This window comes from Atheta coriaria, unplaced genomic scaffold, assembly GCF_025399875.1.
Source record: "Atheta coriaria isolate IRGN ID8LTWV9N9 unplaced genomic scaffold, Caltech_Dcor_3.1 hic_scaffold_9_pilon, whole genome shotgun sequence".
Lineage (NCBI taxonomy): Eukaryota > Metazoa > Arthropoda > Insecta > Coleoptera > Staphylinidae > Dalotia > Dalotia coriaria.
In genome coordinates, this window is record NW_027045451.1 from 7,160,909 (window position 1) to 7,184,851 (window position 23,943).

Sequence of the window (23,943 nt, forward strand, 5' to 3'; positions counted from 1 at the left end):
TTGCGTTCCTCGTTGATTCGCGCATTCAATCAACGTTTATTTATAAACAAATGCGCAATGCAAATGATGCAATGATAGAAATACTATTAAACACTACTAAATAATCGCAAAAATACTTTAAATGACTTCGTTGACGACTTCATTTTGCAAAACAAACTTCTTCACTAACTAAATTATGTATTGAAAAAAATGACAGAAACTGTACTGGTAGCGCCCTCTGTCATAAGCGTCTAGAACTAATACAAATCAACCAACCAAGTTGAACTATAGATGTGACTATACATTTCAAAATCTTGGAAATTTGCAAATATTAGTCTATTTTCTTGTCTAGATACAATTCATTTGCACGCTCGAAGATAAACATTGATGTTTACAGTTTAAACTAGCATTAAAACCTTTAAAAATAACAAGAAACATTAAAATTATTTAGTTTAAAAAATATCTTACATTAGGCAAAATATAGTTCTGCATTGATGCCAGACACTGAATATATGCAGATAAAGTAATTATGCTATTAATGTTTTAATATTTTAATTATTAAAATTGAGTCCAAAAATATTAAAAATAAAAATATGTACCTATGTATAATATGCAAAATATTGCTTATGACATGTGATGTATTGCTAGTAGCTACTGACTGGAAGATCATTTAAAAAATATAGGTAATTTCGGCAATAATATTCTATGTTTTTTTGTATGGGGTGTAGCTGCTGTACTAGCCGGCACCTCGGAAACCACACTCTCTTCTATCATAGTTGACTCTTCAATACTCTTTTCGCATTGTGCACTTATGTGTTGTCCTAAAATAATTTTGGTAGAAATCGTCCGTAGTTGTCGTCGCAGATTTTTAACTTCGATTGATAACAATGCATTTTCCTGCCTTAGTTGTGCATTGTCTTGAATTAACATTTCTCTTTCTTTTTCTTTTTCTTGTGAGATTTCTAATCGGCGCTTGTATGCTCTTCGCGCTGCATTTCGATTTGTTTCACGACGCCTTTCAGTTGAGCTTCTAGGTAGTTTAATACTGACTGAGTTTTGTTGAGTTTTGTTTGCATCCTGCACCTCTTCTACATCTTTATCAGTGGTTATATCAATTGATTCTGAGGCCAAGTTCTCACTATTGTGAGATTCATCTTCATCTGGACTTATTTTAAGATTAAAGTCAGGATCAGCATCATCATCACTGAATGATTTATCTAATTTAGAGGGTTCTTCAGTTGTCTCAGGCAATGAATAAGCATTATAAATAAGTGGTAAAATCTTAGGTGTATGCAGAGTGCCATCATTATTACTATCTGTAGCTGATAATGGTGGACACAGTTTATTGTTTACTGTTGGATTGCTCAGTGCTTCTCTGAAACCCTCTTCAAATGGATTTACATTCTGCAAATCTTGGAAGAGACCTAGTTCTTCACAGTTTCTGATGAATCTTGTAGGTGTTGGAGTATGATCTATATAAATGATGAGTATTTCAATAATTAGTTTTCAGTTAATAATTTATTAATAATTTGTATACCTGAGGATGTGCATTGAGTATCAGTAATGGCATTCAAATTCAAATTAATATTTTTATGAACCATTTTTCGTTTAATGCCTTGTTTACATTCAGCAGATGTGCTGGAAGAACCTGTAGCTTCAAATTGTGAACTTGAGTTCATTTTAATGCTTTCGTAGAACTATTTTTTCACGATCTTTTAATAAAAAGCAAAACATTTCATAACCTAAATGACAAAATACGGTTTTGACCATACATTGACGGTTACCCGAGGCACAACTTTAGGTTGAAGAGCTGCTAAACAGAAATATTTACACTTCTTATTAATATACCATTAAATGCAAACAAATTAAAAGAATGACGACGCACGTGCAGCATGTACGATCATTATACAAAGTTATTTTACGTTTGCATCGCGGTCTACCATTGGAGATGCAAGTGTTAGGTGATAATTATGTAAAAAGTGAATTTAAACTACACAAAAAATGCACAAATGAGGAGGCAATGGTGTTTATGCATCAGTGGACAGTAACTATATACAAATTTCGTGTGATTAATAAAAATCTAATTGAACATTCATCATTTTCAGGATTATGCAGTGACCATAGCTAATCAACTTGGTGTAAAAGGACCAAATACAGGCAAAGGACAACTTGGCAGGCAGATGAACATGAAGGAATTGGATTGGTTCAGTGAGGAACAAGTTTTGCAACTGCATGAGTTGATGAAAGCAGCAAAAAATGAACCTGATGGTAGCAAAATAAGTTGATGCAGCAATTATAAAGCATTTATACATTTAGTGCAAATTGTATATTAATTATTCTTGTTTTGCAAGGTAGCCACATCAATAAATTATTATTTATGCATTGTTGCCTTATATTTAACATCCTAACCCAACTTCTGATTATTTCAGCAACATTAAGTAAACATAAATTAAAAAGTACCTGAATTCGTCTGATAACTTAATCTATACTAAATATTTACTTAGATGACATATTTGCGTAGTATCGCCGTGCTAACTGTAATAAAAGATAAAATAAAACGGTTTTAAAAAACTTTCAATATTATGCAACTTAATACTCCATATAGGATTGATATCATGAAAATAATTGTTGATTTATGTTCATTTAGCGATTGCCTCTCGATGACCCTGTGCTTGCTTGACTTCTCCTGCTTACATTCCTGTGACAAGGCAGTGGCCAGCAGCGGCCGACGGACGACGTGACAACGCCGCGCGTTCGCGCAAAAAAACACTGTGTTTGACATCTGAAAATGGTAAGTGTGTACAATTTAATGCTTTTCGTCGCTCACTGTTCAAATGTTCGCGAAAAGATGAGCTCGTTTCAAAATCACAACTGGAACGTTAACTATGCGCACCTTTCCAGCCACATATCGGTAAATGATCTCATCGTTCGCAATGAGATAACCTAGACATGGGTGTCAATTAGTAGTTGGACACTGCCTTCTAATTAGTTGCGATTAGTTGATAAACCCGTCTGATAACAACTATGTGTTTTTTTTCATGTGAATGCAGCCGACGACACCGCAACAGTCGTCGCCCGTCGAGGAGCAGGAAAAACTGCTCGACGAAGCGCTGGCGATCGTCAAAAACCAGGCGTTTCAAATGAAGAGATGCCTGGACAAGGAGAAGTTGATGGATGCACTCAAGACAGCCAGTCTCATGCTGGGTGAACTGAGGACTTCACTGCTATCACCCAAAAGCTACTATGAATTATGTAAATTATTTATTACTTACATTTTAAAATAGTTATTTAAAATTATCATGTGATTTACAGATATGGCTGTAACTGATGAGTTAAGGCACATGGAGCTATTCCTCACTGATGAGTTTCAAAAAGGCAGAAAAGTTGCTGATTTGTATGAGTTAGTGCAGTATGCTGGGAATATAGTACCTCGTTTATATCTATTAATCACAGTTGGATTGGTTTACATCAAGACGAATCCATCATTCAGAAGAGATCTATTGAAGGATCTTGTTGAGATGTGCAGAGGTGTTCAACATCCACTAAGAGGATTGTTCCTCAGAAATTATTTACTACAGTGCACCAGAAATGTCTTGCCTGATGTACCAGACTCCATGGAAGACACTCCAGAGGGTACAGTCAAAGATTCAATAGATTTTGTTCTTATGAACTTTGCAGAGATGAACAAACTTTGGGTGAGAATGCAGCATCAAGGGCATTCAAGAGAACGCCAGCATCGCGAGCGCGAACGTGAAGAGTTACGTATATTAGTCGGGACGAATTTGGTACGTCTAAGTCAATTAGAATCTGTCACGCTAGAAAAGTACCAGAAGTCTGTATTGCCGGGAATTTTGGAACAAGTCGTCAGCTGCAGGGACGCAATCGCACAGGAATATCTAATGGAATGCATTATTCAAGTGTTTCCTGACGAATTTCACATTCAAACCCTGAATCCGTTTTTGAAATCATGCGCAGAACTAGAGTCCGGAGTGAATGTTAAAAATATTGTTATTAGTATGATGGAGCGTCTGGCGAATTACAGTCAACGAACCGATGGTGTTGGAATGACAAGCGGTAATGATACAAATCAAGAATTTCCCGCTGATGTACAACTGTTTGAGGTATTCTCCGAGCAGATATCATCAATTATTTCAACGAGACAATACTTGCCACCGGAGGATATGGTTGCGTTACAGGTTGCGCTGGTTAATCTTGCGCTCAAATGTTATCCGGAGCGTGTGGATTACATTGATAAGGTAATGCTCAACAGTGTCGAGATGTTTCAATTGTTTGGCATGGAACGATCTGAGAATAATACAATGGTCGCAAAAGAATTGGCGAAATTGTTGAAAATACCTGTGGATCACTATAATAATGTTCTGACTGTATTGAAATTGCGCCATTATGCCGCACTGATGCAACATTTGGATTATTATGGAAGGAAATCGATGAGTATGTACATATTGAACAATACACTTGATAGCGAGACGATTATACCTACGCAAGATGGCGTCGAACAGGCATTGAGTCTGGTTGCTACGCTTGTCAGTGATCAAAGCGACCAGCCACGCGGACCAATTGATCCTGAGGAACTAGCGGAGGAGCAAAGCTTGTTGGCAAGACTGATCCATCAATTCAAAAGCGACTCTGCGGACCAACAATATTTAATTTTGAACACAGCGAGGAAAATCTTAGGTGCCGGTGGACAACAGCGAATTAAACATACTCTACCTCCGTTGGTCTTTCAAGCCTTTCAACTGGCGTTTAAATATCGCGATATCAAGAGCGAAGATGAAGTTTGGGAGAAGAAATGCCAGAAGATTTTCCAATTTTGTCACTCAACTATTTCCGCATTGGTTAAAGCTGAATTAGCTGAACTGCCATTACGTTTATTCTTGCAAGGTGCGCTGGCTATTGATCAAATCGGCTTCGATAATCACGAAACGGTTGCGTATGAGTTCATGTCGCAGGCGTTTAGTTTGTACGAAGATGAAATATCCGACTCGAAAGCCCAGTTGGCGGCCATTACGCTAATCGTTGGCACATTAGAAAAAATCAGTTGTTTCTCGGAAGAAAACGCTGATCCATTGATAACACAATGCGCATTGGCTGCTTCCAAGTTATTAAAGAAGCCGGATCAATGTCGTGGCGTAGCCACATGCTCGCATCTATTTTGGAGCGGTAAAAGTCTAGCGACAAACAAGCAGGAAATGCGTAACGGCAAGCGCGTCGTCGAATGTTTAAAGAAAGGAGTGCGAATTGCCAATCAATGTATGGATGTAAGCGTGCAAGTGCAACTTTTTGTCGAGTTGTTAAATCATTACATTTATTTCTTCGAAAATGGTAATGATCAAGTCAGCGTGCAGATATTAAACCAGTTGATAAGTAAAATTAAGGAAGAGATTCCCAATTTAGATGGATCGGAAGAGACCGAACAGATTACGAAGCATTTCAACAATACAGTTAAACATCTAAAGGCGCGGACTGATAATACCGACGCCGAAGGGGTTTCATATGAGGGTTTAGAGATAGAAAAGTAATGGAAATAGTAACATTAATTAGATCCGCATATGGAAAAAGAAACAAAACAACTGGCTGAACAGTACAGGGCGCTAATTGTGTAAATATATATAAAGAAACTGATGTTAGAGGAATAATTATGTACACAGATGATTTCGTTGTTTTATACAAACCATTGAATCGCGATTTTTACCTGCAGGTTGAAGACGTAACACTTCAAATAACAATTTCATTAACCAGAGTATTATTCCAGGAGTTACGCAATAACCATTCACGTTGTTAGCATTAGTTTGATATGTATAACTTTAGGTGTTTTTATGTGGCGATTATTTTTGGTAATGCCTTCAACCTGTATGAAAAACGACGCACCGAGATATTCTAATTGGAACACATGATCTTGAGCTTGAGTCACATAAGTCTATACCTAATATTCCATTATAATGTATGTACTTTATACATATTATATAGATAGCTTTACAAGCGTTTTTGCAATTATAGCATTCTTTATTATTATATATTTAATTAATTAATTGATCACACGTGTTTGACCATGAATCCATGTTAATATAAATTTAGCCGTTCATTTAGAGCAAATAAACGATTGCGATTGTTTTGAGATGTTAATGAGGCGATTTATTCCGAATAGTGGTGGGTGGGTGAACGACATAAAGGACACTTGCGCGTTTCGACTAGATGCAAAAGAGCTAAAGATCTGCGACTACTGGACGATTCAGCCACAACTAAGCTCTGGACTTACTGCGTGTTGTTCTTTTATATTTGCAAGGAACCCGCCAAAAGTGGTGATGGTAAACTGGACGTGAGCTGCATATACATGTGAAAATCGGTGGTAGAAAAGTGAAGCTAAGGGCAGGAGTCCTGTACAATTTGTGTGTCAGTATATTTATTGTTTGGTAGAATGAAGCGTTACAATTGTTTGCATTCAAAATTAATTTAATGATGATTATGTCCATGACCATTTCCCGCACCTGACCCACTACCACCGCCATGTTGGTTATGTCCATGCCCACTACCACTGCCGCCACCTCCTTGATGGCCTCCACTGCCTCCATGATTACTTCCATGTCCACCACCATGACCACTGCTTACATTAAAATTTCCATGATCACCATGGCCTCCGCCATTACCACCTACGTATGGGACACAATGCACTACGGCAATAACAACTGCCAAAACTATCTAAACATAAAACCATTTAAAAAAACAGTCGTAATAATGTATATTATATAATTTTAAGGAATAGACATACCATAAACTTCAACATTTTGCCCATTTTGAATTTCTTGTGTTTTTCTTTACGAACTGATTGTATGTTTGTAATTTGTACACTATTTATACTTACACTAATTACGCATACAACTAACTAAATCATCAGTTCCATCAATTTTGTTAGTAAACATTTTATGCAGTATTAAACTGTTAATTATTGAACTGTAGTGATAGGTTACTCAGATTACGTGAATCCAATAACACCGACAAGTAAATGTGAAACAAAAAGCACATTTTAAGATATATAGTTTATCGCGTTCTAAGAATTTACGAAACGGGGAATAACCGTTTTGATATGCAAATAATAACACGTTTTGTTTTGAATCAAACGCATGAAACTTTACTGCAATGATGAGTTTAATGTACCTTAATTGTAAACATGAAATTAAGGACGTGTTCCTCGTTTCTTTTAATTTCCCGCTTCGGCATACATATTTACTCTATTTGCTCTTGATGCATGTCCGTACATGCCACTTCCTACTGATTGTTTTATCTTGGCATTAGTGCCATAGGATGCTACATTAGGAATACCACGATATGCAGGTGGTCGCAGTGGTTGTGTAGGCATATAAAGTAATGCTTGATCATTTGCCAACATGTTTTGTGAGCCGACGTCTCGACCATAACACGCATTTGAGTGATTGGACACGTACGAATTATAATATGCCCGCATCTTGATTTCGTTCAATTTGTCACCTTGTGTTCTCGCGTCTAAGTAGCTTTGTTGTCCACACCGACGTGGCCCAAGGTTCTCCTTGTTGCTTATACCAGAATTTGATGCTAAATTCGACATATTTCCATCTGGTGTTTTTACCCGCATTACCTCATCTGCTACTTGCATTGAATTGCGGTTTGGGCCTTCAGACATCGCTCGCTTGTGTACTTTCATTAGATGTTTTTTACGATTCTGTTGCCACGTCTTGCTGTAAATGCCAAACTTGTGATGGGGAAGCTTATCACCGTCGCCATATTGTTGCGAACGGTATTGGCGACCTTCTTTCCAGAGCCACGGCTCGATTTTCTCCAACCAACCTTGTTGCTGTCCGATGACACTGCCTGGTCGACACATTCGCATCCACGCGATTGCTTCCTTCGCAGTAAATTGGTAATGTTTCATGATATATGCTCCAATTAATGAACCAGTTCTTCCTAAACCAGCCTATAAAAAAGTTATATTAAATCAAATCTAATAAAGTATTTGTACCAATACGCACTTTACAATGAACAGCAATCGCTCCACTTGTATTTTCAGCGATTTGTAAAAATTTCAACAGGATGTGCTTTGGAGGTGTGGTACCATCCGGAAAGAAAAGATCGTAATGGGCTATCCCTGCATTTGTAAACCTATCAAATCCAATTAATAAATGATAGATATACATGTATATAAAGAAACTTACACATAAGAATCGTAAAGTTTGTTGTTAAGTCTTATCACAGTTGTAACGTCATTTTTTAAGAAATATTTAATGTAAAACGAAGGCGCGTGACCATTAGGCGTCACTTCTTTGTCTAAAGGTCCAATCATAGCCAAAAACTTTCTTGGCACGAGCCAATTAAAGTCGCCATTTTGTATTTTGTCATATAAGTCGTATTCGGACGAACTAAAATCGTCAAACTTGATAAAATTAAGAATATATGCCTTGTGAATGCCCTGCAAACACTCAATAAGTTTTAGAGTGTATCTTGATGTCCCTTGCGATGCATCAACAAATTGCCTGTAACAATATTAATTAAATAGTATTAATATACATTTAAACGCAAAGTTACTTGAATGTTCCGCCAGCGTCCATTAGTTTCTTATAGACTGTTTTTGGTTCCATGCTCAGAAACACAACGCAATACGACCCGAGCAAATATGCGCCATTAACACGTTTATCCGGATCACTACAGGTATAATGCACAATCCGTTTGAGTTGTGAATGTTGCATGTAAGAGTGCAACTTGAGGCAATATTTGTACAAGCAGGAAACATTCAGAGGGCCAAAATCATTGTAGTAGTTAAAATATTGATACTCGTCATCCACATTAAAGTGGAAGATATCCAAAGTGTTCTTAATCGGTTCCACTTCGTCGTTGTATGTGACGGCAAAATATAGCTTGCCTTTAACAATCTCGGCTACATGTTGAATTTCGGGACTCCAGCGATTATCCATTTCATGCACGTTGCTATGACAGGTAATGCCGGGGCTGTTAATTTAGGATATTAATTAACGCATTGATTCAAGACGTAGCAGTTCTTCCACTTGTCGCTACAAAATGTAACATATGTTAGAAAATGCAACAAGTAATTTATCGAGAATGCCAAAAGAATCAAAAGTGTTTTCTGGAAGATCTTGTTCATATTTTGAATTTTGATATGCAATGACTGCAAAAATGTCAAGCCATAGTTTATTTTGACAGGGCACCATTCATTTGATAACATTGTTTTGTTTTTAATCCTTGGTAACAAGTCTATTACATTCAAAAACATAGATTTACAAAAAGAAATATATTTTATTTCACAAAAGAAATATTAATAATTTATAATGCCAAAACATTGCATCCAAGTAATCCTCTACCATTCCATTCCCGAGGCAATAATTGAACACGCAGGAAGCGATCTCCTCTCTTCAATTTAACAATAATTGCGTTGCCATGCGAATGACGCACAACTGATCCAATGTCTTCAATGCCTCTGAAATTTGTTGAATTTATCGAACCAAACTCAACAATAGTGTCCCCCTGTTTAATGCCCTGAAATACATTATATGTAAAAATGAGTTAATAAATATATGTGTATATATACAGCAGCATCAGCAGGAGATCCTTCATGAACAATATTCACAGATGCAAATGGTTGCACATGTTCTACAGGTTCTTCATGTTTAACTTGATTTACATTGGCTTGCATCTCTTCAAGTGCTGCAGCTAAGAGATCTGATGTATCCATAGGTGGACTATCATAATACTGTGCAATGCCTTGCTCAATTTGCTTCATTATTGCCTTATAATCATTTTGTTTGCCTGCAATAATCAATGAATTAAAATATATATTCTTATTTATTCTAGTTTATGTTAACTAACAAATTATCAACTGCCTTGCATGTCGGACTTGATAGACATCAACAGATGCAAGTGGAAACCCTTCATTATCCACCAAAGGTTCATCCATTCCAACATTATTCTAAAATAACAATTTATTTACAGATATATGAATAAGTTGTATTGATTGAGTAAAATACCTTGGTTAAAATATTCTGTAATTCTTTAATCTCATTTTCTAACTGTTCCTTCTGCTCGATAAGTTTAAGAACTTCTCCACGAACAGTTTTACGAGAAGACTCGTTCATGATTGTAATTTATTTGTAAATCAATGGATGGATGACAAGTAATTTTGAATTTCTGTTTTGATATAAAATTAGGTTAGGTTTAAACTTGCATACGTCAAATGAAAACGTAAACAAGAAATGATAACAAGATAAAAACGTACCCCGTAGTTTTTGTTTAATTTCTGCATTACTATTGAATTTTACGTTTCAATGAACTAAACCAACGTATAAATTTCGTCCATAATGGCTGAGGCTGTGCAAACTAATAATAATGATAACAAAACCGAAAAGTAGGTGTAACAATTAATACCAAGCTAATTTAATTAATTACATAAATTGTAGTAACCACAAAGAGATATTTCCTGATGAAGTTATAACTAAACTGACTACTGGGTTTACTGGGATTTTCAAACCTCCATTAGAACAAACCAAACACAATCTTGGAGAATTATTGTAAATAAACTTATTTAAATAATATAACACTGTAGTTAATTAACAAAATTAATTGTTCTTATAGAGAGAAGCAAGAGGTGTTGCTGGAACAACTACATGATGAAAATCTAAAAGTGTCATGGACGCAAAACTCAGTTGAACTGCAGAAAATGTTTGACATCATCAGCACTTATCACAACAAACTAGTAAATATCAAAAAGATATGAGAATGCTGCATGACAAAAATATAAAGTTAAAGAAGAGAGCTCTCAGGCTTCAGCAACACAAAGAGAAACTTGATCACTTGCAAAATCAACAGAAAGAGATTGATTTAAAGAGAGAACAAGAACTTATTGGTAAAAGTAGCAGCAAACCAAGTTGAACTCTATTAATATTGATACAATATAAATTGTTTACTTATATTCTGGTTAATAATGGCACATTTTTGACACATTGTGGTGATTGTTATGCAATAAAAAAACTTTATAAATTTGTTTCCTTAGTAAACAATTTTCCACTTTGTTGTCTTCTCACATGATGATTCACTCTCATCATTACCACATAATCTATTAAAAGTAGTCTCTTCTGGGAAACCCATAATTTCGCGTTCTTCCTGAATACGAAACGAGAACGTACTTTCATACGTACCAATGAAATATCTCGCATGAGAACAGATAATTTGTTCAATTATCGCAATTCCGCCATCTTTATAACGCTTTTTAACTTCTTTGTTGGGTTTAAAACGAAATACGTTAATGTCAGGGGTTAGAAAACTTTTCAGTTCTTCGAATTCGTTCGGCGGTGAGTCAGTAGCAATGAAAACAGTATCTAATGCCAATTCCATAAGTTTTTCACGAATTTGTTCAGCGGTATATTCAATACTAGGCGTTTGTTTTGGTCTACCCCAAACAAAATCACGTCGCCTTAAGTGAACAGATAAATACGGACCTCCAATCGCATCACGGTGTTGTTTTTCGTCTCGCCAGTCTAATGGTAGTTCAGTTTTGTCAGTAATATCAGTAGAGTTGAGAAATCGTTGGCGGTAATCATTTGAAATTTGGACCAATTCCTTGTTGAAGCGCATACTTCGTCGACACTGCCAATAAATCGAGTCACCGAAGCGATCATGAAGTGCGACTTCTCCATGATCAAAATATATTGATCTATATGAAATATAAACTCAATATTTATAACATTTACACAAACTTTTGTTAAAAAAAACTTACTGAGCATTTGTTTCCTTGAGTATTTTTGTCAGTTGGGAGGTATGTCCATGAAATGATAAACATCTAATGTTATTTGAAGTTACATTTTGATAATAATAGAAATTAGTTGTGGGTTCTTTGACACATGATGAAATATTCATTTTTTCCTCAAATTTTCCACTGGAAAACATGTCTTCATAGTGTTGCAACACATAAACATCTTCAATTCTAACATAGCCATAATTTCTTTCTAAATCTACAATATTATTTCACTTGAATTTATTTTATTAAATATTTTAATAATTGTTATACATACTTGTAAAAAACTGATGCATTTCAATCACAGGAGAAAACTTTTGTAAACTTCCCAAGTCAAAGAACAAAGACCAAGGTAAATGTTCAGGTTCTTCAGTATGTTTCCAATGATGCAAATTGGACCATGGTGGTAACACTAATTGAAAATTGTGTAATTTGGGATCAGAAGATTTGGATAGCTTTCTGGCAAAAATAGCAAATCTCATGAACACATCCCTTCTTAAATTGAAACCTTCTGGTGGATTAACATCATAAAACATATATCTACAATATAAATAAGGAAACAGTATTTTCTTTAGTTTTAATTGATGCAACTTACCTAATATTTGGCTTATTACAGTCAAGACCATTCTTATCACAATAATCTTCATTATTTAACATTAAAACATTGGGTATAAATATGGCAAAGAGTATTTTAATGTAGAACATGATAACCGATATTTTTTTTATAGAAAAGACACACGCATTTGGTTTAATAGTGTATTATTAACAGATAATTAAAGCATCCTGTTAGGACTTGATAAATGTTTACACCATTTATAGGTTATAACAGCTTTTCTAAATTTGAATCACAAAAACTTATTCGGTTTATTCTTTTGTCTTGAAATATTCAATCAAAGTTGACACAAAACATACTAACTAATTTTGTTATTATTATTTTATATTTATTGAAATTTATTTATAGTCTGAATTAAAACGAATCAAGTTACAAGCAAAATTAAAACACAAACTTCAGTTCAAACACTTAATAACTTCTTCCAAATAGTGTATAAAACAAGGGTTTGTCTTTGCATTGAGGATGAATACATTTATCTTGTGGCGTAATTTTTGCCGGTTGTTCCTCAGGAATACACAAAGATTTTGCACCCATTGACGGAGCTCCCGGCTCGGCATCTGCATCCTGCCTTGTGCTGTCCGCTTTAATCCTATCTTCGCAATCGGTTTTACCGCAAAATGGTGCCATGATGATATTCTTCTTGTCTAGATTCGGTCCAAATTGCGACCAATCCTTCAAAGTAACCAAATGTTGTTTCAAATCCTCATTGGCACTGAAAATATACCACAAACAATTAATGATAACAAAGTAAAATCACAACAATGAATATATACCGATTGAACAAACTGCTTTGAATATCACTCAACATCTTCTGTAAATCTTCAATGGCAGTGGCACGCTTGATGGTCACCTTCTCGCCGGTATCACGTCTTACCGCCACGAGTTGATTGTTCTTCATATCTTTCGGACCAAGCTCAACCCGAATGGGCACACCTTTCAACTCCCAATGATTAAACTTCCATCCAGGGGAATAATTATCTCTATAATCGCCTTGAACACGAACAGACGCAGACTTTAAATCACTCTCGAGTTGATCACAAGAGGCCTGGAGACTTTTCCGGTCAGCTTCAGACAAACTGGCAGTGATTCCACAAGGCACAATAACGACTTGTACGCTAGCAACGCGTGGAGGTAATACTAATCCTTGATTATCAGCATGTACCATAATCATCACACCGATTGTACGTGTCGTGATACCCCATGAATTCTGATAGACATGTTTCTTTTCCTGTGTTTCCGGATCTTCGTAGACAATGTCAAACATTTTCGAAAAGTTTTGTCCTAAGTGATGAGAAGTCGCACCTTGGATGGCTCTACCACTTGCTGATATGAAAGCCTCGACGGTGTAAGTGTAATCACCGCCAGCAAACTTTTCTTTCTCAGTTTTACGCCCTCTAACCACAGGAATAGCTAATAAATCAGTGTAAATCTTTGCGTACAAATCTAAAATAACAGCAACTTCTTCTTTAGCTTCCTCTAATCCAGCATACGCTGTGTGACCTTCTTGCCAAAGGAATTCGCGTGTCCTTAAGAAAGGTTGCGGATGTTTAAACTCCCATCTCTGTATATTATAAAATAATTAATATAAAACTGCATACAAAAAAGAAAAACAGTACTTACAACAACATTATTCCACTGGTTTAGTTTAATCGGTAAATCTCTATACGACTGAATCCATTTAGCATAGGCTGGATACATGACTGTTTCAGATGTTGGACGTACAGCAATCGGTTCAGCCATATCAGAATCCCCCGACTTGGTAACCCAGGCAACTTCAGGAGCAAAATCAGCAATGTGGGTCTTTTCCTTCTCCAACACAGACCGCGATACAAAAATGGGGAAGTAACAATTTTGAACACCCAATTTTTTAATCTCAGCATCAAACCAATCTTTAATCGCTTCCCAAACAGCAAATGACCATGGTCTAAAGATGTAACAGCCAGAAACATCATAATACTCAATCATTTCACCTTTGGTAATGACTTGCGAGTACCAATCCGCTAAATTTTCTTCTTTCTTAGCTTCTAAACCCAGACGGGTTTGTTTCTTACCGGCTGCTTCATCTACATCAACAGGCTTCTTTTCTTTTTGTGCAGGTTTTTGTTTCGCCTGCTTTACCTTCTCTTCTTTGGGTTGCTTGGCCTCTTTTGGTTTGGTTGGAGTCCTACCCGCAACAGGAAAATCAGTACCGGTTGTATTTTTGTACTCGGCTTTAAGATCCAACAAAAGTTTAACGGCAGCATCAATTTCTGCTTTCGGAGCTTTCGCTGATTTCAGGCTACGCACAACTTCACCTTGTGCGTTGACTTTATCAACTAAATCGTTGTTTTGTGGTTGATCGGACATTGAGGTGTTAACAACCAAAGAAGTATTTGATACTTCAGGAGAAGTCGGGGTCGGGACCATTCCTGGTTTCCATTCTTTACCGGTCACTGTTTTAAATTCTGCTTTAAGTTCTAATAACTTTTTCACCGCTGCATCAACTAAATCTTTTGCTGCTTTAGCTCCTTTAAGTTGACGTACAACATCACCCTGTGCGGCAATATTGCTCAAAATTTGATTTTCATCATTATTACCAGGTGATGATTGAACTTGATTTGTATTGGTTGATGGTGGTGTTGGCGCCATATCTGGTTTCCAGTCTTTACCTGTCGCTGATTTAAAATCAGCTTTCAAACTCAATAGATCTTTAACTGCAATATCCACAGCTGACTTCACAGCTTTCTGCGCCTTCAACTGACGAACTCTATCACCTTGTTCAGCAATCTTTTTCAAAAGATCATTCTCATTTAAAGCACCTGATGGAGCAGAATTTACACTAGGAGTAGTCGCGACAGCACCAGGTTTCCATTCTTTACCTGTTAAACTTTTGTAACTATTTTTGAGACTAAGTAATGATTTTACTTCAATTTCAATCACACTTTTATCAGCTTTCTTCGCTTTCAAGTCTCGAATCTTATCACCTTGCACTGTAATTTGATTTAAAATATCTCCCTCTGAATTAGTTTGATTTGCAACCGGTGGAGTTGTGGTTGCAGCACCAGGCGCCCAATCTTTACCGTGTTTTTGTTTATATTCCGCTTTCAAAGCCAAAAGAATATTCACTTCAGCAGTGACTGTCGCTTTATCGGCTTTAGAAGATTTCAAATTGCGGATCTTCTCACCTTGTGCAGTAATTTTCGCATCAAGATCACCACTACCAGAATCACCAGCTGCAGGACTTGACGATGCAGCCGGTACACATCCCGGTTTCCAATCAGAACTAGTTAATTTCTTGTATTCAGCTTTAAGATCCAGTAAAGTTTTAACTGCTGTATCAATCTCAGCTTTGGCGGCTTTCTGCGACTTCAATGTACGTACAATATCACCTTGCTTAGTAATGTCAGCATCTATAACAACCGCTGATCTACTTTCACTCGATGCCAACGCAGGACTGGCTTGTCTGTTGTCTTTCTGTAAGATATTATACAACATATTAATTTACATAGTACTTTCACTAAAGTTTAAAAACTTACTTTACTAGTGGTTTGAACTTTGGACGCAGCTACATTGGCATTCGGCATTTCTTTCGTGTGACCATCGGGAATATAGAACAATATAATTGGTTGCTCTACGCCAGTAAACTCACTCGCAGGTTTGTATGGTACATCAACACGGAAGAAGCCTTTACGCTGGATTTGGATAATGTCGCCTTTCTTAAGTTTGCGAAGTTCAGGATCACCAAGAACTTTAACTTCGCGCTGTTTTAAAAATAAATATCAATTTAATTCATTATTCATAAAATAAATAAATAAAACTTACTCTTGTCTCATGACCAACAAACTGTTTGAAATCTTCATCCTTGCCAAGCAATGGTTTGTTCATAAGATGATCAAAATATACAAACCACGTCGGTGTAAACTCAGCCTTCGATGTTTCAGCCAACCAAGTAAGCTTCAAAGTTTTTTTGTAATCTTTATTATCTAAATTCGTTGCGGCTTCAATTGACGTTATTTTACCACCAGACCTATATTGAATTTTTAATTAATTAATTAGTTACTAATCGTTTGGAAGTTATTAAATAACAAACTTGTTAATTTTCTTGATCATAATATTGCCCCAATTGATAAACGTTGTATTTTCATTCTCCTTTAACGCATCAGCATCAACGCGATCAATCAGAATCTTCGGACCGGTCCAAACATCCTTCAAACCAACTTCCGCATTTTTCGGATGTTTAGGTACTTCAACTTTTTCTTCTTTAACATTTGCAATTATTACAGGAACATAATCTTCATCCACAGCCGAATAACGAGGAGCAATCGGATCGATTACTTTCTTATTAAACGCCCAGATTTTATCCCATTCCATAAAAACGACTGATCTGCTCGAACCTTGCGCAATAATAAATTGTTTAAGACCTTCAACAGTCATGCCACGACGGAGAACACCGCGTACTGTTGGCATACGTGGATCATCCCTAAAAAACATTTAATTATAGTTTTTAAATAGATTTTTGATGAAAATATTGTTTACCATCCATCAACAAGTCCTTCTTGAACAAACCAAGTGAGTTTACGTTTACTCAACACAGTGTTAGTCATTGATAATCTGCTGTACTCCCAAATATAAGGTTTGCGCAATCCTAAAGCTTCGATAAACCAATAAAATTGCGGATCACGATCGTGATATTCCATTGTTCGCAAAGTGTGTGTTACACCTTCAATTGCATCGACGATTGGACAAGCAAAATCATAAGTTGGATACACCCTATTAAAATCAATTCGAAATAAGTATTGATTTAAAATTTACAATAAAAACATACTTGTATTTATCTTTAGTTCTGGGATGAATTTCGTTTTTACATCTGTAGATAGTAGGATCGCGCATACAACCATTTGGACTTTGCATGTCTATCTTAGCACGCACACAGCATTGTTGTCCTTTGGCTGTTCCAGCAACCATTTCTTTCCACATTGATAAATTCTTTTCATATGCTACACAAAGGTAATTGCTATTAAATTTATTTAAATATTAATTAATTATGTACTTACAATTGCTCCTATTAGCACTCTCCATCCTTTGATCTCTTTGTTCCTTCATTAATTCTGGATTGGTGTCATCAACATAAGCATTACCATCTTTTAACATCTTCTCACAATACTCCAACATAAGATCAAAATATTGAGAAGTATGGGTGAATAGATCCGGCTTGATTTCCAACATTTCCACATCTTCCAGGATGACTTGTTCAAAGTGCACATTCTCCTTAGCTGGATTAGTATCATCAAATCTCATAATCAACTTGCCTTCAAATGCTTGTTGGTAATATTGATTCAATAAGGCTGCCTTTGCATGACCAATATGCAAATAACTAAATTTAAAATCTATTTTAGTTTCAGTGTAAAAAAATGTATGATTTATCTTACCCTGAAGCTTCTGGAGGAAACCTAACAACAACTTTTCCCATTTCAGCTCCAGGCAAATCAACAAATTTGCCTTCTTGGGCTCTTTCTCCAGTTGTACTCTGATTGGCTAAAGATTGTCTGCCTGAGATAGGTGGAGACAAAGCAGATTTAATTTCTTCTGATAAAGAAGTAATAACTGATGCAATTGCTGGTAAATTTTTCATAAAATTATACCATCTGTTCACATTAACTGGTGCAGCCTTCTTTGACAACAAACCCTGCCATTGTTTGTTAGCATATAAACTAGCAAACACAGCAAAATCAGCAATTGTCAATCTTTTGCCTACCAGATAAGTAACAGCAGCAAGTGACTTATTCAAATACTCCAGACCACCAGTAAAATCACTCTTAGAAAGCAATGGACCCTGAGCATAAGTCAACCAACTATCAACTTCAGTTTTCTCCAGTGCATCAGCTCCATAGAAAGACTTTTCATTGGTATTTCTTGCCAATAACCTGCAGACATCAGCTGTGGATGCAGCTGAATGTTTCTGGTCATTGTTCTCAATGATGGTTTCATTGCCCCAAAATATTTCAATAGAATTGTTGAATTCAGAGCTTAAATAAGATGCAAACAAGACACCACCTGATAGAAATACATGAAAAATTATTATTAAGTTCGGTGCCGGTAAATCTCTTAAAATAGATTTGAATATGTTATATTCTTACCCAAAGGTGGTGATGATTTAGAGCAGGTTAACTTCATAGCGCACTACGTGACGTTCGCACGTTCTTTGCTTCCCTGCGCAATGTGATTGCAATTAATATGCTGATGATGAAACGTCCGGTTTGCCAACTTTTCACTCAAAGATAAGCAAAAGCCGATTAGACCAGATGCCTCTTTATGTACATCACACGTGGATGATGAAATGTTATATCCGTGCAACGAAATATTGGAAGGGATCGTGCCATACTTGTGTATATTGAGTTGCCTAGTGTTCAGGCTCAAAATTACAAGCAGAAGTTTTATAAATTTTTAAACAAATATCTAAAAGAATCGAATAATTCCTCATAAAACAAATTAAATAATAGAAAATTAATCTACAAAACCAAATATAATATAGAAGAATATGTTAATTAAACTCATTGGAAATTTTCAACTTGCGGGCTTGTTTGAGCTCAGTTTGCAATTCTAAATCGTAAACTATAAAGTAACTAAAGGGTCTCTGAAGTTATTGAAGGCATTGTGTAGAAATATGTCTCCAATTTGCCATACTGAAAACCCGGCGAGGCGGTTTATTATATGGATTACCATTGAACTCGTCTCGGACTTTTAACAACCACCGCCGCTACTTCAGTCTGCTCCACCGGTGTCAGTTTTGTGGGGCGCATATAAAATATTCTCTCCTGATTGCCGATGCGGTTAATGCATCAACGATGCGTAAAAGTTGTAAATCGACGCGGCGAACTCTCTAAACACAACCAACCTTACTGATTTACTTCATTTATTGGTTATGATTTGTCATGGTCTGCAATTAACACGTTCGCCGCAGAAATTTTACGTATTACCGACTACGTGAGCATTATACATTAGCGTTTGATCATTCCCCTCAATTCAGTAACTGTTACTCGGCGGAGATCTTTTTATTATTGGTTGGGTTTCAGTAAGTTAAAAGCACTCAGAAACCTATTTATACCCAATGACTGACGACGCGTTTTCACTTTGAAGTAGTGTATATTAATATTTTTAAATTGAGTGGTTGCGAGTCGCATTTAAAAAGTTAGTTTCTTTTAATGCGTTTAAAAGTGTTTTCAAACCATTCGGATACATACGAGTATTAACGTTTGATGCGTTTTATTGCTTCAGCGTGTAAAAAGTATAACGTTGGCAGAACATTAATCGGCTACTGATTTTATTCATGCACTTGTTAATAAATCATACAAACACATACGCATATCGCTGAGTGCTAAAATATTGTTTCAACTTATAATTATATACCTAGTCGTTTCTCTGCTTTGATTTAGTTGTGTAGTTGACAAGGCAAAGTGCGTAACTTTTTTGGCTACGGAAATTTTCTTTTAGCGCCACTTAACTCCGTTATAAATTCGAATAGACAAACGGTTTAATGGGGAGCTTCAAATGTGCGTCCGTAGTCATAAAACACAAAATTAGTTTTTAAAGACTTCTTTAAGTTCTTTCTATTGGGGTAATTTTTTGTTGCTTCTTCCATTACTTTGTTGAATTGATATTAGGAACATATGTTTTTTTCTTCATATTTCCGTAGTTTAGGTGATAGGTAAAGCTAAAATCAAAACGGTGCAATCTCAGCGAGTGCGCAGTTTCCATGATAATCTTGTTATGATGTTACTTCTGTTTGGTTTGTAATATATCAAATATTGAATAAATAAGTATTTTGTGGTTTTAACAACAAATTAATCCAATGTCTATTAGCAATAAAAACACTAATTAGGTAAGTATTTATTTAGATATTAGTCAAATCAATGATTCAATGGATTATGACGGAATTGTTCAAAACATTATTCCATGAAAGATTTTTTTATAATAGTTATAGGTATCTACCAACATGTTTGATTTAAAATAATTTAAAGGTTATATCTTAATAAATAGTGAAAAGAAACATACATAGATACCAATATTTTTATTTATAGGCAAGTAAATGTACCTACTTTAAACCGTATACAAAAGGTAAAACATATCTTCCAGCTCTTCACATATGTTACGCATGCGTGATCTGACCGGTAACCAATCTTGTAATTTTGAGGTTAATATTAGGTACGTGCGTGTAAACTTTGTAAATCTAATCCATTTATTTGTAATTTTCCCTAGCAACAAAGTAAGAGTAAGTTAAATAACACATTTTAACCGTTTTAATCATTTATTATTCAAAAACCATTGAATCAATAAAATGGCTCAAAATATTGTGGAAAAATGATTTTGTAGAATACCCCGTGATATGGATATGAAAAGCTAAAAGTTAAATTAAAGCACGAATTAACACAAAATGATTGCCATAAAATGAAATAAATTATTTATTTCTTAGTTTTGTTCAACAAGTATGCCTTATGAAAAGCAACAAAAATACAAATTCTGCATAATATATACAAAAATAATTTCACTTTCTATTATACATAGAATTTAATACAATAATCTATTTTCAATAATTTGTTCATTCTTCGTCATTAAGTAGGTATGTAGGTATGTCACAATAGAAAATTAATCCTAATTCAAAATCACAATTTTCGTAAATGTCAATAAATAACTTGACTAATTAATCTAAAGTTTTTAAACTTGAGCGTGAACTTATTGATTTAAACATCAGACGTGTAAGGCTTGAATAATTTCGGTTCTTTATCCCCTTGATTTGTGTTTGCGGAAGCACAGTAGGAACAAAAGTCGGCGGCGGTGAAACATTCAAAGGCACAGGCATAAGTAAACCATCCGAAGGCGACGGACTCAAGCTGCTATCAGAGCTGCTAATCGGTGAGTTAGGTGAAACTCTCGCGCTCATCTCCGGGTATTTAGTAGGCGCAGCGTAAGGAAAATCAAACGCCATGTGTAATCCTGGAATAGTCTGCGGATGCATTGGCAATTGTGGCAGTTGTTGCATTTGCTGCATTTGTGGTAGTTGACTAAGCTGAGTAGCAGCAGGCATTGCATGCATCATCGAATGATGCATTCCAGAACCCATACCAACACCATACGGCGAATACGGATGAAAACGTGAATAACTATGCATATTAGTATATGCAGGGGTAGGCGCCGGTGTTGGTGATGGATAATTCAACGTAGATGCAGCGGCTTGTAACAGGGAAGCAGCGAAAGCTGGATCAGAGTAAACAGCAGCATAAGGCCATGCGATTGCCATCCTTTGACGTTTGTCCTTCATGCGACGGTTTTGAAACCACACCTGAACAATAAAAAACAACAGAAAATTAAATAAAGCCGTAAATGCGCGTAAAAGCGATGATTATGTCCATTAGGTTTAAGCCACTGCTTGCGTAAACATTAATATTACGCGGGTTTTCAAAAAGCGACATTAGTCACATTTAGCACGCTGGTGCTAATTGAATTACGAGGCGCACGGATTCACACTTTGGTAGAAACAAAAAGCATCGTATTATACACACCTTAATTGTGCTTTCCGGAAGACCCAGCTGCGCGGCGAGCTCACAGCGTCTTGGACGCGACACGTAATTTTCTTTCAAGAACTCTTTTTCCAAGCGAGCCAACTGATCGCGGGTGAATGCTGTGCGATATCTGCGCATATTTTGCTCATTTTGTTGCATATCTATATTAAAAATACAAAAAATAGTTAGATAAAAATTTATATAAAATTTTCAAGATTTAAAAACTCACCGATTGAATTTGAATGTTGATTAGCGTCCGGTGATTGCGGCGGACTTGGAAGGTGATTGTAATGCGGTGGAATCACATCAACCAAATTGGTGTTATTGTTGGTAGTATCCTGGCACATCTTCATTTTGTACGTATCCATTTGTGTTGATTATGATAAGAGTTGATATTCACTGAATTTATTTGCACTTGCGGTAGAACACGGCCCAAACGAACGAAAGAAGCAGACTACGAATGAACTTGAACGTGAGAGCGGAATGATGAAAATTCGCCCCTGTGGGTCCTTTTATACCTGTTGCGCTTTGGTGTGGGGAGAGGGCTGTGAGCGTTGCGATTGGCCGACGCTGTGATTCGCGCAGGTAATATTCTGCTTACATGCGTTGTACTTAAAGACGATAGTTGCTTATCACTGTGAGTATGCGCGTTGAGCATCGCGGTCAACCATAACGTACATTACCGTACATCATAGCTCAATTCCCGGCAATCCTCGGCGCAAATTATGATTTTATCACCGATCATGTGAAGTTAGTGACTTTAAAATTTGACCAGTTTGACTTTCCGTAGAGGATATCATCTATAGATTTTGATATTTCTATCTGGAATTTATCGAAAATCGACAAATATTGTGTTTTTAGTGATGAAATGTTGTTGTTATAATTTTAAATGTAAAATTTAAGTTAAAATAATTGAAAATGCATTCATATAAAAGTAAATTTTATCAAATTTTAATACTTAGGTAGTATAATTAAAAGATATTCATTAATTTATTACTCTTTTTATAAAAAGGTAGATAATAATTATTTATTTATAGCAATTAATTTGTTTTTAATATTTTTTGCATGTTTTGATGTATATTTTAGCATCATTAAGTACCTCAAAAAATTCTTGAATTGATTGTTTATTGTATTCTGATATATTTTTTAAATGACACGTTTGTAACACGTTTTGTTTAATTGCTTAAAAAACAAACATGCAATTTAAAAAATAAATATATTTTGAAAATGTTAATTTAATAATTAATAACTTGTCATATGAACAAATAGGTACATTTTCAACTCCAATTATCAACAAATAATACGTATTGCAAAAAAGTTATTTAAGTGATTATACTAGTGATTATACCTATATAATAAAAATAAAAACATTTTGCATTGGTAATCATCCAAATGGACTTAAATTAAATACAAAAGTAATATTACTAGGTAGAAAATCTAGAAGAAAAAAACCTCCATAATACAAATTGTATTAGAATTATTAGGACGATTACAATCATTTGTATTGTATTAGCAATGTTTTTAAGCGCCGCTGATACTAAAACAATTAACACCGCTATTACAACAAGCAACTTATTTACGAATTTGGCATTAAAGTTAAAACACAGCGGCAATTATTATATGTTAAGCGTTTCATAATTGACTTACACATATCGTGCGAAATGCATTTACGGAGTGTATTCAACTCCAAACCAATTACAACATTTCAATATTATTAGCATACGCTGTAAGCATTTCTTATATTAGGAATCGTACAGTATTTGTTCACAGCTTCTTCTATGGCTATTACATTATCGCGCTGTTAATTGATCTCGAAGCTTATGTCATAAAACTGGCTGTTGAGACAATGCCACATTTGTATGTGATTTGTTCTTGTGCGTGTGTATTGTGTTGACATGCAAAGTAACACTTGTTTTGCGTGACATGGCTAAATAGGAGGCTGTTAAATTTTGCAATGCATATTAGAACAACAAATGTACGCTCAGCGTATTCATCTTATCGTTGAGTTGATGTCACATAAAAAA

At 35.6% G+C, this 23,943-nt stretch overlaps 10 protein-coding genes across 11 annotated transcripts; 3 read left to right on the plus strand and 7 right to left on the minus strand.

Moving 5' to 3' along the window:
- Positions 1-300: 300 nt before the first annotated feature.
- On the minus strand, positions 301-1,658 carry Atf-2 (Activating transcription factor-2). Its single transcript, XM_065311788.1, has 2 exons — positions 1,517-1,658; positions 301-1,451 (listed from the first exon to the last, which is right to left on the minus strand). The coding sequence occupies exons 1-2, from the start codon at positions 1,656-1,658 to the stop codon at positions 646-648; spliced, it is 948 nt and encodes a 315-aa protein (XP_065167860.1). The 3' UTR covers positions 301-645.
- A 194-nt stretch (positions 1,659-1,852) lies between these two features.
- Sdhaf3 (Succinate dehydrogenase assembly factor 3) lies at positions 1,853-2,361 on the plus strand. Its single transcript, XM_065311792.1, has 2 exons — positions 1,853-2,023; positions 2,085-2,361. Exons 1-2 carry the CDS (start codon positions 1,853-1,855, stop codon positions 2,262-2,264), a joined length of 351 nt encoding a protein of 116 aa, XP_065167864.1. The 3' UTR covers positions 2,265-2,361.
- A 266-nt stretch (positions 2,362-2,627) lies between these two features.
- Positions 2,628-6,123, plus strand: Vps35 (Vacuolar protein sorting 35). 2 transcript variants are annotated; one of them, XM_065311783.1, is made up of 3 exons: positions 2,628-2,770; positions 3,030-3,231; positions 3,292-6,123. In XM_065311783.1, the coding sequence occupies exons 1-3, from the start codon at positions 2,768-2,770 to the stop codon at positions 5,517-5,519; spliced, it is 2,433 nt and encodes an 810-aa protein (XP_065167855.1). In that variant the 5' UTR covers positions 2,628-2,767; the 3' UTR covers positions 5,520-6,123. The 2 variants fall into 2 exon arrangements, with proteins under 2 accessions (XP_065167855.1, XP_065167854.1); XM_065311782.1 differs by having other exon boundaries at positions 2,768-2,890.
- Positions 6,124-6,383: 260 nt separating this feature from the next.
- On the minus strand, positions 6,384-6,916 carry LOC135798827 (holotricin-3-like). Its single transcript, XM_065311793.1, has 2 exons — positions 6,767-6,916; positions 6,384-6,696 (listed from the first exon to the last, which is right to left on the minus strand). Exons 1-2 carry the CDS (start codon positions 6,788-6,790, stop codon positions 6,451-6,453), a joined length of 270 nt encoding a protein of 89 aa, XP_065167865.1. The 5' UTR covers positions 6,791-6,916; the 3' UTR covers positions 6,384-6,450.
- A 209-nt stretch (positions 6,917-7,125) lies between these two features.
- Positions 7,126-9,174, minus strand: LOC135798819 (dual specificity protein phosphatase CDC14C-like). The gene is made up of 4 exons (XM_065311784.1): positions 8,554-9,174; positions 8,184-8,501; positions 8,001-8,130; positions 7,126-7,945 (listed from the first exon to the last, which is right to left on the minus strand). The coding sequence occupies exons 1-4, from the start codon at positions 8,937-8,939 to the stop codon at positions 7,196-7,198; spliced, it is 1,584 nt and encodes a 527-aa protein (XP_065167856.1). The 5' UTR covers positions 8,940-9,174; the 3' UTR covers positions 7,126-7,195.
- An 85-nt stretch (positions 9,175-9,259) lies between these two features.
- On the minus strand, positions 9,260-10,149 carry LOC135798824 (26S proteasome non-ATPase regulatory subunit 9). Its single transcript, XM_065311789.1, has 4 exons — positions 10,008-10,149; positions 9,850-9,949; positions 9,572-9,789; positions 9,260-9,519 (listed from the first exon to the last, which is right to left on the minus strand). Exons 1-4 carry the CDS (start codon positions 10,113-10,115, stop codon positions 9,307-9,309), a joined length of 639 nt encoding a protein of 212 aa, XP_065167861.1. The 5' UTR covers positions 10,116-10,149; the 3' UTR covers positions 9,260-9,306.
- Positions 10,150-10,241: 92 nt separating this feature from the next.
- On the plus strand, positions 10,242-11,020 carry Pldn (biogenesis of lysosomal organelles complex 1 subunit pallidin). Its single transcript, XM_065311790.1, is given in 4 exon segments — positions 10,242-10,384; positions 10,437-10,547; positions 10,612-10,745; positions 10,748-11,020. Coding segments are annotated over 4 exon segments (453 nt in total). The 5' UTR covers positions 10,242-10,337; the 3' UTR covers positions 10,909-11,020.
- O-fut2 (O-fucosyltransferase 2) lies at positions 10,915-12,595 on the minus strand. Its single transcript, XM_065311785.1, has 4 exons — positions 12,366-12,595; positions 12,048-12,310; positions 11,753-11,987; positions 10,915-11,689 (listed from the first exon to the last, which is right to left on the minus strand). The coding sequence occupies exons 1-4, from the start codon at positions 12,473-12,475 to the stop codon at positions 11,026-11,028; spliced, it is 1,272 nt and encodes a 423-aa protein (XP_065167857.1). The 5' UTR covers positions 12,476-12,595; the 3' UTR covers positions 10,915-11,025.
- A 94-nt stretch (positions 12,596-12,689) lies between these two features.
- Positions 12,690-18,716, minus strand: GluProRS (Glutamyl-prolyl-tRNA synthetase). Its single transcript, XM_065311781.1, has 11 exons — positions 18,500-18,716; positions 17,792-18,416; positions 17,417-17,736; positions 17,188-17,359; positions 16,899-17,132; positions 16,453-16,842; positions 16,185-16,389; positions 15,899-16,123; positions 14,004-15,836; positions 13,157-13,944; positions 12,690-13,095 (listed from the first exon to the last, which is right to left on the minus strand). Exons 1-11 carry the CDS (start codon positions 18,534-18,536, stop codon positions 12,792-12,794), a joined length of 5,133 nt encoding a protein of 1,710 aa, XP_065167853.1. The 5' UTR covers positions 18,537-18,716; the 3' UTR covers positions 12,690-12,791.
- Positions 18,717-20,969: 2,253 nt separating this feature from the next.
- LOC135798757 (segmentation protein even-skipped-like) lies at positions 20,970-22,386 on the minus strand. The gene is made up of 3 exons (XM_065311703.1): positions 22,149-22,386; positions 21,920-22,080; positions 20,970-21,699 (listed from the first exon to the last, which is right to left on the minus strand). Exons 1-3 carry the CDS (start codon positions 22,285-22,287, stop codon positions 21,061-21,063), a joined length of 939 nt encoding a protein of 312 aa, XP_065167775.1. The 5' UTR covers positions 22,288-22,386; the 3' UTR covers positions 20,970-21,060.
- Between the last annotated feature and the right edge of the window lie 1,557 nt (positions 22,387-23,943).

Coding starts and splice junctions, on each gene's coding strand:
- Atf-2 (XM_065311788.1), bottom strand. CDS start 1,658: ATGAACTCAAGTTCACAATTTGAAGCTACAGGTTCTTCCAGCACATCT. Junction 1,452..1,516: donor TACTCAATGCACATCCTCAG/GTATACAAATTA, acceptor TCATTTATATAG/ATCATACTCCAACACCTACA.
- Sdhaf3 (XM_065311792.1), top strand. CDS start 1,853: ATGACGACGCACGTGCAGCATGTACGATCATTATACAAAGTTATTTTA. Junction 2,024..2,084: donor TGTTTATGCATCAGTGGACA/GTAACTATATAC, acceptor CATCATTTTCAG/GATTATGCAGTGACCATAGC.
- Vps35 (XM_065311782.1), top strand. CDS start 2,768: ATGGTAAGTGTGTACAATTTAATGCTTTTCGTCGCTCACTGTTCAAAT. Junction 2,891..3,029: donor ACCTTTCCAGCCACATATCG/GTAAATGATCTC, acceptor ATGTGAATGCAG/CCGACGACACCGCAACAGTC. Junction 3,232..3,291: donor CAAAAGCTACTATGAATTAT/GTAAATTATTTA, acceptor TGTGATTTACAG/ATATGGCTGTAACTGATGAG.
- LOC135798827 (XM_065311793.1), bottom strand. CDS start 6,790: ATGGGCAAAATGTTGAAGTTTATG. Junction 6,697..6,766: donor GCAAAATGTTGAAGTTTATG/GTATGTCTATTC, acceptor TTTTATGTTTAG/ATAGTTTTGGCAGTTGTTAT.
- LOC135798819 (XM_065311784.1), bottom strand. CDS start 8,939: ATGGATAATCGCTGGAGTCCCGAAATTCAACATGTAGCCGAGATTGTT. Junction 8,502..8,553: donor GACGCTGGCGGAACATTCAA/GTAACTTTGCGT, acceptor ATATTGTTACAG/GCAATTTGTTGATGCATCGC. Junction 8,131..8,183: donor AAACTTTACGATTCTTATGT/GTAAGTTTCTTT, acceptor TGGATTTGATAG/GTTTACAAATGCAGGGATAG.
- LOC135798824 (XM_065311789.1), bottom strand. CDS start 10,115: ATGAACGAGTCTTCTCGTAAAACTGTTCGTGGAGAAGTTCTTAAACTT. Junction 9,950..10,007: donor TACAGAATATTTTAACCAAG/GTATTTTACTCA, acceptor TTGTTATTTTAG/AATAATGTTGGAATGGATGA. Junction 9,520..9,571: donor GATCTCCTGCTGATGCTGCT/GTATATATACAC, acceptor AATGTATTTCAG/GGCATTAAACAGGGGGACAC.
- O-fut2 (XM_065311785.1), bottom strand. CDS start 12,475: ATGTTCTACATTAAAATACTCTTTGCCATATTTATACCCAATGTTTTA. Junction 11,988..12,047: donor AATGCATCAGTTTTTTACAA/GTATGTATAACA, acceptor ATAATATTGTAG/ATTTAGAAAGAAATTATGGC. Junction 11,690..11,752: donor CTCAAGGAAACAAATGCTCA/GTAAGTTTTTTT, acceptor TATTTCATATAG/ATCAATATATTTTGATCATG.
- GluProRS (XM_065311781.1), bottom strand. CDS start 18,536: ATGAAGTTAACCTGCTCTAAATCATCACCACCTTTGG. Junction 18,417..18,499: donor TAAATCATCACCACCTTTGG/GTAAGAATATAA, acceptor TATTTCTATCAG/GTGGTGTCTTGTTTGCATCT. Junction 17,360..17,416: donor GAGTGCTAATAGGAGCAATT/GTAAGTACATAA, acceptor ACCTTTGTGTAG/CATATGAAAAGAATTTATCA.
- LOC135798757 (XM_065311703.1), bottom strand. CDS start 22,287: ATGGATACGTACAAAATGAAGATGTGCCAGGATACTACCAACAATAAC. Junction 22,081..22,148: donor TCAACATTCAAATTCAATCG/GTGAGTTTTTAA, acceptor TTTTTAATATAG/ATATGCAACAAAATGAGCAA. Junction 21,700..21,919: donor TTCCGGAAAGCACAATTAAG/GTGTGTATAATA, acceptor TTTATTGTTCAG/GTGTGGTTTCAAAACCGTCG.